Raw genomic sequence first — 12163 nt, forward strand, 5'->3', positions numbered from 1 at the left:
TTTTAAGGAAGAACTTACATTGACCCATCACTTTTTATTATTTATACCACATTTGGTGGCAGTTACATGTCACAGGGGTATGTTTCCAATTCAGGATAAAAGAAGAAAACAGAGGTAGGGGGTTCTGCCACAAGGACCCCCCAGGGGAACTTGTGTATTCTCCCAGAGTGGCTCAGGGGGGTCAGAGCGTGATTGATCACCCCTTCTCATTGCTGCCCTCCTCTATCACCAGGGTGTGAGATACCAAGAGGTCTCACACAAGCTGCAGGTGGGAAAAAAGACCGAACACAACCAACAATAAGACTAAAAGGTAGAATGGTAATAAAAGTGTGTGTGTGTGTGTGTGTGTGTATATATATAGTCTATATATATATATATATATATATATATATATATATATATATATATATATATATATATATATATATATATATATATATATAGTGTTTACAGATCGACCATTTGCAGTGCATGCATGCTCTATTCATAGCTTTCTGACCACAGAAGCCTTTTACTCTCTTACACAATAGGTGAGAGAGTATAAAAAAAAAACACACGCATTCTTAAAGTGTGCTTAAGCAGGGGTAATTTTAGACCGATCATTTCACAGTGATGAGTAAGATGATGGCTGGCAAGTAAAGTCACTGTGTTATCAAGTGTAAGTTATCATTCACAACAGACAAGAATGAATTTTTCTAACGTTCCCTCAAAAGCAGAGGTGATGGGATGGAATGCCCAAACTCTAGCGGACTACATGCGGAAGGTGAGTATTAAAACTAGTTTGAAGGTGAAAGTAGAGATGTTTATACCTTCCAAGTACTGTAGTCTCTTGATTAACATTATTTATGAACATCTGATAAGCGCGACTGCATAATTTGCAAAAACAAAAGCTCACTTTTTAACCAAGAAAAAGATATATTTCCTGCTTTTTCATTCATGCCTTGTTTTAGTTGGTAACACCTTATCTAAAAAGTAGCATTTCATGCTAATTTAAGGAAACACCAAACATACAAGAAAACTTGCATGGTTTAAATGTGCTCAAAGCTTCACTCTCCTCTCAGCTTAAACTGCCAGGCTGTGACAGAGTAGTGACAAAGAGCAGCATAGATGGAGCACAGTTTATGGTAAGCGTGTGTGTGTGTGTGTGTGTAACATTTCTTTTTTTATTATTCTGAAATCACAATAAATCTGACTTTCATGATCTCCAAATCCATGTCATGTAGAATATGACAGAGTGTGATCTGCAAGTGTTCCCCTGCCTCTTTGTCCCGTGAGTCTAACTGAAAGTGTATTTCTTACACTGACAAATTACCCAACAATTAATATCTCTGAAAACATGAAAAGGTTCATTATATTGATTGGTTGCATGTTTTTTTGTATTAAGTATTTTGGACCCTAAATTAATAAATAATATAATGATACTTACCATCTTTGATAATATTTTACTTGTCTCTGTGCTGCACCTTTATAGAGTAATTACTAAGATACAAACTGAAATCAACAAAGAAGAGCGCAAGAAGGCTACTAGTCACAAGTAAGAGCGTAAACTACATACACTATTTATATCTTCAGCTGACTCTAAAACAGTTGCTCACCGAACATAAAAAAAAACCTGTCTGTTTTATTTTTTTGTCCAGATCAAAACCGCTGAAGTATCCGAAACAAGATAAAGGTCAGTTTAACCGTGTCTGTAACATTGTGCTACCATCTTTCGTAAGGCTTCACTGTCCTCTTTTTACAATTTATTTCACTACAGTATTTGTACAAGAAGTAGACGTTTGGGAATCTGATGAGTTCGTAAGTAAATACACTAGCCACTTCATTAGGCACCCCTTGCTTGCTTGTTGGACCCCCTTTTGCTTTCAGAATCACTTAATATTTGTGGCACAGAGTGCATCAAAGTGCTGGAAACATTCCTCAGAGATTTTAGTCCATGTTTACACGATGGCATTTTGCAGTTGTTGGTTCTGATTCTAATCGTTGAGTTTGAGAGGATCTGAGCTTTGTGACGTGGTGCAGCAGCCAAACTCGACTAGATGTTTTTCAAATCTTCTACTGCCTGACTTTGATGACCATGTGTGAACTGTTGCCTCAGTTTCCTGTTCTTAGTTGACAGGAGTCGTCTTCTTCTCCTGCAGCCCATCTGCTTCAATGTGTTGTGTGTTCAGGGATGCTCTTTTGCATAACTTGGTTGTATCGAATTACTGCTGAGTTAGTTACCATTTTGAACTCGGACATTCCACTTACTGCATATTTTCTCTTTTTCTGACCATTTTCTGTAAATCCTCTATCTATGTGAGGGAAAAACCCAGGGGTTCATCAGTTTCTGAAATATTCAGACAAGGCGATAACAATCATGCCACATTCAGCAGGTGGCTTTCAAGATGTTTGCATGCCTAAATGCACTGCCGTAAACGTGATTACCAAGTTGATATTTGTTTTAACAAGCAATTGTACGTATGCACCTAACAGCTTAATTACGCACCTAATACGTCATGTGAAATTTTTTTAAAAAGTTGCTTTTGTCATGAGTTGCACTCATGCGCTCTGCTTGTATCACATGTCCGGGCTGCGGTAAGGACAATGAGAGCGATGATCCAATCTATGAGGGTCCAGAACACGAAGCAGAGAATTACAACTGCAGTGTAGTTGAGCAACAACCAGGACAGGACAAGACAAGTGAAGCAAAGTACAAGCAGCCTGCTGCTGGAGACCTAGCGAAGCCTCCAAGACCCCCCCGAGGGCCAAAACCTCCAGACTGTCAAAGAGGTAAAGGAGAGCAATTCAGAATAATACTGTATAAAGAAATGCAGTTATATATGTAAGCATCTCAGTGCCTATATGAATTGGGGACACTTTCACAGAGATACTAGACTATATTAGACCTGTCTGTATGGGTAGAGCAGCCCTATTTTTGCTCAGAGATTAGTCTGAGACAAGACTGACAAAAACAAAGACTAATTTCAAGCCAAACAAAATAGACACTTTACCCCCAGGCTGACTCAAGACTGTGGCACCAATCAGTGACATTTGCTTTGACTAGTGTGACTCACTGGTAAAAAGAGGAATGACTTCAAATTTGCGGTTTGCTAACATTATTATGCAGCTTTTTTTGAGGCTGTAGCACTGAAAATGTAGCTCTGCTACAGGTTTCTGTGATGAGAATTTTATGCAGCATGTTATGCCTACCTACACTGTACAATTTCTTCTAAGGTTTGACTATTTATTTATTCTATTTTTTGGAAGTAGCTAATTCTCCTGCTCCTCCTTTACCTAGTATGCTTTGAAACCAGAACTGGCATTAATGTGTCCTGAATGTATGATAACATGTGCACAGAACCTCTTCCTGAGCCACCATTCTCTCAAAGAACCTTCAAACCTCCACTGCCATCAACCCCAAGGGGGGATCACATCCTCCAAAGACCGTTAAAACCAGCAGGTAACAAAAATGTGTTGAATCAAAAAGCTGAATTTACCAGTTATGATGAGTGTTGTACGCCCATTTCATTGAAAGATTTCCTTTTTTTTTTTTATTTATAAGTTCCTGCAAGTGTGCACTTAGACCGGAGCAAGAAGCCTGGATCATCCCAAAAAGACATTCCAAAAATAAGTATGCAACCTACAACATGCTGGAATAGTTATAGCAGGTGTCCTACAAAAGTGTTACACTGTTGTTACAATGTTTATCATTTCTATTTCACACCATCAACAATGTCCACAAGAGGGCAGTGCTGTAAAAGATACTATCAGCAAACCTCATCATCCAAAGGTGCCTGTGCCTACTGATGTGTCCAATAGGTAGAACAGCCTGAACAATTTATGAGCATAAAAAGACGTTCACTTTAATTCAATGCAACTATTTAATAATTGTGTGTGTTGAATCTCTCCTCTTTCAGGCCAAGTAAATTAATTCCAGAACCTTCAGGAGTGACACAATCTACAGAAGAATACAATTCGACACCAAGACTAAAAAAGGTATTAAAAAAAAAAGTGCGTTAAGTTATTTATACAAATGTGAGAAAACCCAATGGTCCAATTAAGGTTTTATTTATAGATCATGAGCACTTTCAGAAAGGAAACAGCAGATCACAATGCTGTACAAAGAGAAAGAACAACAGAGATGCTTATATCTTATACACTGCCTTTTATTAACTAGTCTAACTGGAACTGTCTGTGATAGCGCTACACTTACACTGACTGTTCTATCATGGTGCGCTCAGGGCTTGGATTCGAGTTGGTATGGAGGAAAGTTGACAAGACACCAAGCTGAGGCTGCTCTTCGGGAGGTCAACAAGGTCAGATGTTGCACCTTCTCATTCTAAAGCAGACAGAAAAACACACACACACACACACACACACACACACACACACACACACACACACATCTGAAATGTTACTGGATGCATAATGTGAATGTATGGGTTTGTGTATTTACATGTATGTATCTTTAAGGATGGTGCCTTTGTGGTGAGGGACAGCTCTAACGGCTCAGTCGAGCACCCCTTCACCCTGATGCTGCTGTATCAAGACAAGGTTTACAACATTAAGATCCGTCACCAAGGCAATGGCTACACTCTCGGCAGTGGCCTCAAAAACACCAAGGTAAACTGGAAGCAATGACAGCGTAATGTTACAAAAAAAAAAAATCAACATGCTCGCTTAAAGTAAACTATTCACATCTTGCCTCGGGGAATGTGTGATGCTAAGTTGTGCTGCACTGCATCATTAGGTCCCCATCATTTTTTGTGTGTGCTGTTTGTGCTTCAGAGTTTCCCTGGGGTGAAGGAGCTGATTAACCATCACACACACACCCCGCTGCAGCTCATTGATGCCACAGACCAGAGTCATGAAGAGCACCCCCAGAGTTGTCTGCTGCACCCTACGGGACATTGACCAGCACTGACAACAGTTTTAATGTGCGTGTTCGCACCTTTCTCTGTGCTCATATATGCTAATCTGTGTGCATGCATGCATGCGTGGCCTATTCAAAATCTTTTTAAGAACATGTAAAGCAAATGTCACAATTTTCACTCTCAAAGGTCATTGTTATGCAATTCATCTTTGTGCTGCTCTCACTTGTATTTTTAGTAAACACAAAGAGATTTTTTTTTCTTACATGTGTCATGGTTTGTTCACAAAGGAGCACAGCATTACCTCCTTTATTCACACCTCTGAGGACTGCTGCTTAACTGCCTCTTGGATTTTTAGAGACGCCAACTTGTCAGGGTGGCCAACACAAACGATCAGATCACATTGTCTCTGATTGGTTCGCACTGCCGGCAGAAAGCAAATATCTTGTTTCACAGCTGTGTCAGATCTATCAAATATTATTACACTTTAAAACCACACAGTCTGAATTTAAAACCGAAACACAAAACATGTACTGACATATTAGGTTGCTTTCTCGTTTGTCTTGCTATTTCAAACAGCACTACTAATTCAGTGTGACTGACAACAACATATGTTTTTGTGTCCTAGATTTACATAGCAATGTAATGCAAGCCAAATTAGTTGAATCTGAGAGATGTGCTGATGGACACATTTGTCCTTTATTTAGTACATCAGGACTTAGCAGGGCAGCTCAAATAAGTCAAAAGATATAGACCAAAAACTGAGTGAGATATGTATATAATCCCATACAATCAGCCAGAACTCAGGTTGTCCCCATGTGACACTTAATCAGTCAAACAATTATAGATACTCCTGAGCTCAACTCATTATGTATATTAAGCACACCTGTCTACAGAATTAATTTCTTCCACCAAAATAGAGACCAAAGAACTGTCAGAGGACATCAGGGACAACACTGTAGATTTGTACAAGGCTGTTATGGGCTACAAGACCATCAACAATAAGCTTGGTAAAAAGATAACAACTATTGGTGTGACTATTTTACAATTAAAGAAATATATAATGAACATTAATCGAGCCTTTGCATTTATTTAGAAGTGAAATAATGTTTTCCACTTAAGCGTCCAAAAATATTATACCTAAAACACTTTTACATTAACTTGAGTACACCTCGTATGATTTGTTGTTGGGGATAACTTAATTCATTGCAAAAATGTACTATATCAAAACATAATTTTAGATTAAACATATATATATATATATCTATATATATATAGATATATATATTTGGGTCCAGGCTTTTAGATATTTAAGTGAGCAGATAAGAAAGTCACACTGATCTGACAGTTGTTGCACAAAGCTGTCCCCCGTGGCAAAAAAAAAAAAAAAAAGGTAGCTGCATGCCTCACATCAAAGAGCTTGATGGACAACCACGTGTAAAACCCTTCAGTTACTCCTATCTACCAATCAGCAGAGCACAGTTTGACAGACATCATGTAGTATCACGCAGATCTGCACCACTGACACCGACAAGCAAGGCTGAGCCAGCCCATAATGCCCTTGTAGTTATCACATTTCACATCTGGGAGAGGAGTTTCATCATCTGCTTTGCATATTTGCAAATTGATCAGCAACTTCACGTTAGTGGCAAAAATGATTGTTTTCTGACATTTTTGAAGTACCAAGTAAGGGAGTCAAACATACGTGCCAGACGATCCAAGGCGCTTGAAAGGGAATCTAGCTCTCTCATTATGTTCACCAGGTCAATGCAGGTGTTAGAGGTAGCTTCTTCTTCAACCTTCTTTGTGTTCTCCATCTGAAAATGAAGTTCATACACACAAAAAACAGTCAGTCACCTATCAGCATACACAAGGTAAATCAAATGTGACAGACAATCATGAATGGCAATGTTGTATTTCAGCTAAAAGTCATCCATAACAGTAAAACTAAAACACATATTTTACTGTTTACATTTAGGGTAGGGCTCCAAAAAACAAAGAAAAAAATGACAGAACACATTTTTATTTCAATTTTTATTAATTTATTTAATTAATTTACTTAAAAAATCTTTCTAAAAAAATTACACAGACCAGGGCAGTTTAATAGTGAGAAAACAAACATTACAGTCCATTCAAATGAATAATTAACCATCAAAATACTGTTTTAGTGCAAGTAGTCAGAACTAAACAAGGCATGAATGCCCACCTCCAGCTACCAAAAACAAACAGATCCGTTGGGATTTCAATGTTAACATTTAAAAGTTAAAACTTGTTCATTCTAGTGCCTACTTGTGAACTCAAAACTCTTATAAGCATCACATCTGAGAAAGTGTTGTGACAGCAGTCTCAGCAGATTTGTCAATCTGTGACTCCTGGTCAGGGTCTCCGCAAACAGCAGCTCTACATTTGAGATAAGCTTCCTTCAGCTTTTGCATAGAGACTCCCAGCTCCGGACTAGTCCGCAACGCCACCATATCATAGGCCATCCAGGTCAGGTGCGCTGCGGGCAGACAGATAAGAAGAGAGTGACATCGCATGTTTCAGACATTTATTTTAGTTACCTAAGCTTCACGCCCAAGCTATCTGAGCTCATATTGACCTCTCTAAATATGCCACAATACCGTTAACGTCCCATACCTGACATACTCTCAACGTCTTCAATCATCCTCTCCAATTCCTTGTTCATCGCCAGCATGTCGTCGTCGCTGATGCGTGGAAGCTCGGAGCGAGTGGACGAATCGGCCATCCTGATTGCACACGTATTATTTATTTTATCACGTCTCCCTTTACAAACACCTCCGCATGAAAATAGCTAACGTTAGCTAACGCTAGGAACGAGCCTGTTACTGTTAGCAAAGTGATGTTAGGGCAGAAAAAAAGTTAGCAAAGTAGACTTCTAAAACTAAGATGTTGTAACATTTGTCGAGGCAGGCTAGTAAACTTGAGTTTTCTCGCCGGGGTCTGAAGGTAATGTTCAAAACTTATAAACTTACCTTAGGACAGTTTGTCGGCTGCTTTGGAAAATAAGGGTCTCGCGCTAATGTAAGAAAGCAAAAAATAAGCATGCGCATTGTCATGTCACAAACGCTCACTTTGAACTGTGATGAGGTTTTAATATCCTACACAGTAATGCACTATTTTAACACATGAATTGAATAAACCTATTGTAACAAAACCTGCTATCATGCGAATAGAGTGTAGGTGACTGTATTTTTTATATTATCATAAATGGTCATTTGGATTCAGCAATGGAAGCCTATATTATTTCAAGGAGGTAATCTCGTCCCCCTAGAGTTATATAAACTGAATCTGCTTACAGTCCATTTTCCTCATTACTGCTGGAGGCAAGTATTAAGTGAGTACTTTTCCTGTTTGTTGTGTAACAATATATATATTGATGTAATATATTGTTTTGTTCATGAACAATATACTGTTTCCTTAAGGCTATTTCTTAAGGATTTTTGAATCAGATCGTTTACTCAAGTAGTCTACTTTTATATGTTTGACATGAAATGTTTGTAAAGATTAAAAAGAAATCATAAACCAGGGTGTTAACAAAATTGTCTGCCATAGGTTAAACTTAATAGTATCCTTGTAATATCCAAAAAATATGACAAATGGTGGACAAACACCATGAGTGGAAAATTATTTTTCCACTCAAGTAGTCAACTAGCTGACAACAGGAAAAAAAATGAGCTCACCTGAAAAAACAGCCAATCAAAATAGAGGGGGGCGTTTCCAGAGGAAAAGATAAAAGTGTGCCAGGTGACATCTTGACATACAAGCAAGGACAAAGACAAGAGTAAAGAGAAAGAGCAGGACTTTTGGAGTGGAGAGAAAGAGTCTGAGAAGTCTTGAGAAGAAAACCCATCAAAGGCAAAGAATTAAGAAGAGACAGAGAAGTGAGAAGAAACTTGACAATGTCTTCATTTGAGGCCCAGAGTCAGTCTCCTCCTCGATGTGGCCCGCAGTTTCCGAGCCTCGGCCAGGAGCCCCCTGAACTCAGCATGTACGGCGACTGTTACTACCCTCCTCCTTCACTGCCAAGTCCTCAGCGCACTACTCCTACCACCTATGAGATAAGTGACTACACCAGCTCCTCCTCAAACCCTTACCTATGGTTTAACAGCTCTGGGATCAACACATCGCCGTACCTGGCTACCACCGGCCCGCCAGGTAATCCCGGCCCTCCGTTTGTTCCTCAGCACTATGGCATGCAGAGGCCTTACCTGGGTCCACCTGGTGCTGGCGGTCCAGGAGGGGAACTGAGCTGGTTCTCCCTCCCTTCACAAGAAGATTTGATGAAGCTGGTACGCCCCCCTTACTCCTACTCTGCTCTCATCGCTATGGCTATCCATGGAGCACCAGACAAGAGACTGACGCTGAGTCAAATTTATCAGTACGTCGCTGATAATTTCCCTTTCTACAACAAGAGCAAAGCGGGCTGGCAGAACTCTATCAGACACAACCTGTCCCTTAATGACTGCTTCAAAAAAGTGCCAAGAGATGAGGATGACCCAGGTATGTAATTTTTGCATTTTGCATAGTTATGGTTGTGCTTTGAATTACTTTAATGGAATCTATTTACGTCTCTTCCATTCTAAAAGTCTTATTTTCTTCCTTGATAATTTAGGTAAGGGCAACTACTGGACACTTGACCCAAACTGTGAAAAGATGTTCGACAATGGAAACTTCCGCCGCAAAAGAAAGAGAAAGTCTGATTCTCTGTCCAGTGGAGATGGCAGTTCAGGGCCTCCAGAATCAGGTGACAGTGAGAGGGCCAGTCCTAAACACTCCAGCAACCCCAGCCTAAACATGTCGCCCGCAACGGACAGGATTCCTTCACCTTCACTGTCAGTTCCCGGGCCGTGCCTGAGCAGCTTCTTATCTGAAATGTCTGGAGTCTCCAATGGGGGAACAAATGAGGTGGGAGGTAGTGGGTTGAGCAGGCCGCTGCAGATGAACGTTCCTTTAGATGGGCCACATAGACCCACACAGCCAGGAAGCTTTAGTACCTATTCGGCCAACTCCAGTGGTTCAGAGTGGGTACCACAAGTTCCAGCTCCACCCGCACTCTCCTCTTCACCCAGCCACTCCTCGTTAGGTTACACTAGCCCCATTCTGAATCAGTACAATGGCTCCAACAGTCATTTTTACCCTACACTGAGTTCTACAGGTGTCATCTATCATCGTGAGGGCACAGAGGTTTAATAAGACGTTGATGGGGGAGAAGGTGTTTGAAGAGACTCTTGATGGGAAATCCATCTGGTTATTTTTTTTTCTAAGAGAGGGTCCGTTGTAGAAAATACACAAACACAAAGTGTGTTTGCGCTGACTGAGACAGTTGAGATCACCAAAGCGTGTGAAAGCTGCGTAAAAAGTCTTTAATTCCCACAGGAACAGCTTAGTCAGCTGCAGCGGACTATAGTTATCACTCCCTGAAACCGCAGCCAGACTCACTATCAGATCTTCAGTCAGCTTTTATTCTAACTAAAGCTTGTTTCTATCTGATCTGAGTCATTATTAGCAGATCCTAGATCTGAAGTGCTGACATCAGGCTATTCCACTGCTATCTATGATTCTCCGATGGTATCGCCATTACAATGCTCAGCATATTTAGAGTAGGTAAATTATTCTGTTGTCTACAAAACATCTGTAGTTATTGCTGTAAAGTAAAAAACAAGTAAAAATGTTAATGTATACCATGTTTTTTTATAGTGCTAAAACAAAAGCATCTCATTGACCTACAGTCTTAACGGTAATTGCAGTTTGTAAATATGTTTATGTGTTGTGTAATTTTATACATATGAGCTATTGGTTTGTCGTTACAACTTTTATTGTGTAAAATGGATTTGCAATGTATGGTGTGTACTATATTTGTTGCATTTTGATATGAATAAAAGGTTTGAGTTACAGCTGCATTTTCCTTATTATTTATTTATTTTCATTTTTTTATTTTAAGATAAATAAATTACACTTTCCCAGTCAATAAACTACCCATAGGCAATCACAAACACTTACCAAAAAAAAGACAAAAATAAAATGATAAGCACTTCGTGACAAAAAAAAATAGTCCTGTCTGAAAAGCGATGACCAGTACTGTGGAACCTGCATGTCGGTGTAACCTGATCTTTGTGTGATGGATAGTTAACTGATTCTCCTAAACGGTGAAAATCCACATTCCCATGCTGTCCCTCTTCCCTACTCTAAACATTAAAGTCATTCTCTATCACACCATCTGTGCACACATACTGCTGACTGGATGCAAGCAGCTTCATTAGGGGAAAGGGGACCAACTGTAAAACAGCTGTAAAGATGCTGATGCATGAATTACCAACTAAATGGAACACAGCAGCTCAATCCAGTTTGCATTTGTTATTACCCGATGAATTTTAATACTGTCAAAACTGTATACCAAATGAGAACAATCCTAACAATAAACGAGAACGAATTAAATCAAAGTGCCAAGAATAAATAAGCTTTTTATTTGTACATCAATAAATAAAACAAAAATGCGTAAATATTTAAGTGTTGTATACATTTTGGAGAAAAAAATATAACATCTAATAAAGAAATAGTACTTATTACAAAACTTGTGTAAACTGAATTTGCAACTTTAATGTAACTTTGTAAAGTCAGATCTATCCAAGAAATTGGATTTATATATCTTGACAAAGTATTTCTTACCAGCACAGCCATATAACAAGATAGCTTACATTTTGTATTTAAGCACTTGGAATTTATTAAAGTATACATGTATACTAGATTTGTGAAAATTTGAAAAATCCATCTAACAATAATAATAATAAAAAAACATTAAAAGCAATGCCTATCGTCTTGGTTGTTTTAATTTGTTCTTTTGTTGATTTTTGGTATTTAAAACGATCTAAACTCTTTGATCAATGTCACCCTCGGGCCTTTATTTACCCTGAAATAAAGGCAGCATGACACTCATTTACGCTAAACACAAAAACAAGAAGAAGAAGAAGATGGAAAAGACATGGAAAAGACACACTTTCAGAAACAGATCAGGTGGAATTTAACATCTTGGCACAAATGACAAAGTGTACGAGGTCAACCTGTCAAAATTTGCATAACTGATTTTAAAGAAGTTGCGTTCAGATGGGCCATAAAGTCTTGTTTTATTACTTGTGTCAGACTTGCTAGGATATCTGATTTAACTGTTTGAAAAATAGCCACCCTTATGCCAAACCTAAACTCTTCAACTCATTCAGGGAATTAGTCTTCTCGGAGGCAATATGATTTCCAAGTATATGAAGATTCAGAAAAAGACAAAGAGACGGAAGTCAGAG

The 12163-nt window shown here is 38.9% G+C and overlaps 3 protein-coding genes and 1 long non-coding RNA gene across 4 annotated transcripts; 2 read left to right on the forward strand and 2 right to left on the reverse strand.

Moving 5' to 3' along the window:
- Positions 1-595: 595 nt before the first annotated feature.
- lcp2b (lymphocyte cytosolic protein 2b) lies at positions 596-5115 on the forward strand. The gene is made up of 14 exons (XM_026188935.2): positions 596-763; positions 1062-1124; positions 1224-1270; positions 1472-1534; positions 1638-1672; positions 1757-1797; positions 2580-2769; positions 3338-3439; positions 3542-3610; positions 3723-3798; positions 3897-3975; positions 4221-4295; positions 4453-4602; positions 4768-5115. Exons 1-14 carry the CDS (start codon positions 686-688, stop codon positions 4891-4893), a joined length of 1194 nt encoding a protein of 397 aa, XP_026044720.1. The 5' UTR covers positions 596-685; the 3' UTR covers positions 4894-5115.
- LOC145431110 (uncharacterized) lies at positions 4032-4291 on the reverse strand. Its single transcript, XR_013911465.1, has 2 exons — positions 4193-4291; positions 4032-4094 (listed from the first exon to the last, which is right to left on the reverse strand). It is a non-coding gene; the product is annotated as an uncharacterized LOC145431110 (long non-coding RNA).
- A 1754-nt stretch (positions 5116-6869) lies between the features above and the next one.
- syce3 (synaptonemal complex central element protein 3) lies at positions 6870-7973 on the reverse strand. The gene is made up of 3 exons (XM_026188923.2): positions 7844-7973; positions 7488-7597; positions 6870-7350 (listed from the first exon to the last, which is right to left on the reverse strand). Exons 2-3 carry the CDS (start codon positions 7594-7596, stop codon positions 7166-7168), a joined length of 294 nt encoding a protein of 97 aa, XP_026044708.1. The 5' UTR covers position 7597; positions 7844-7973; the 3' UTR covers positions 6870-7165.
- Positions 7974-8624: 651 nt separating this feature from the next.
- foxi3b (forkhead box I3b) lies at positions 8625-10765 on the forward strand. The gene is made up of 2 exons (XM_026179926.2): positions 8625-9371; positions 9484-10765. The coding sequence occupies exons 1-2, from the start codon at positions 8771-8773 to the stop codon at positions 10059-10061; spliced, it is 1179 nt and encodes a 392-aa protein (XP_026035711.1). The 5' UTR covers positions 8625-8770; the 3' UTR covers positions 10062-10765.
- Positions 10766-12163: the final 1398 nt, after the last annotated feature.

Source organism: Astatotilapia calliptera, chromosome 2, assembly GCF_964374335.1.
Source record: "Astatotilapia calliptera chromosome 2, fAstCal68.1, whole genome shotgun sequence".
NCBI classification, from domain to species: Eukaryota; Metazoa; Chordata; class Actinopteri; order Cichliformes; family Cichlidae; genus Astatotilapia; species Astatotilapia calliptera.

Bases quoted from the DNA above. Each gene is read 5' to 3' on its own strand.
- lcp2b (XM_026188935.2), top strand. From the start codon at position 686: ATGAATTTTTCTAACGTTCCCTCAAAAGCAGAGGTGATGGGATGGAAT. The intron at 3,440-3,541 runs GTAACAAAAATG...TTTATTTATAAG, and splicing joins AAGACCGTTAAAACCAGCAG to TTCCTGCAAGTGTGCACTTA. The intron at 3,799-3,896 runs GTAGAACAGCCT...CTCCTCTTTCAG, and splicing joins CCTACTGATGTGTCCAATAG to GCCAAGTAAATTAATTCCAG.
- syce3 (XM_026188923.2), bottom strand. From the start codon at position 7,596: ATGGCCGATTCGTCCACTCGCTCCGAGCTTCCACGCATCAGCGACGAC. The intron at 7,351-7,487 runs GTATGGGACGTT...GTCTGCCCGCAG, and splicing joins AGACGTTGAGAGTATGTCAG to CGCACCTGACCTGGATGGCC.
- foxi3b (XM_026179926.2), top strand. From the start codon at position 8,771: ATGTCTTCATTTGAGGCCCAGAGTCAGTCTCCTCCTCGATGTGGCCCG. The intron at 9,372-9,483 runs GTATGTAATTTT...TTGATAATTTAG, and splicing joins AAGAGATGAGGATGACCCAG to GTAAGGGCAACTACTGGACA.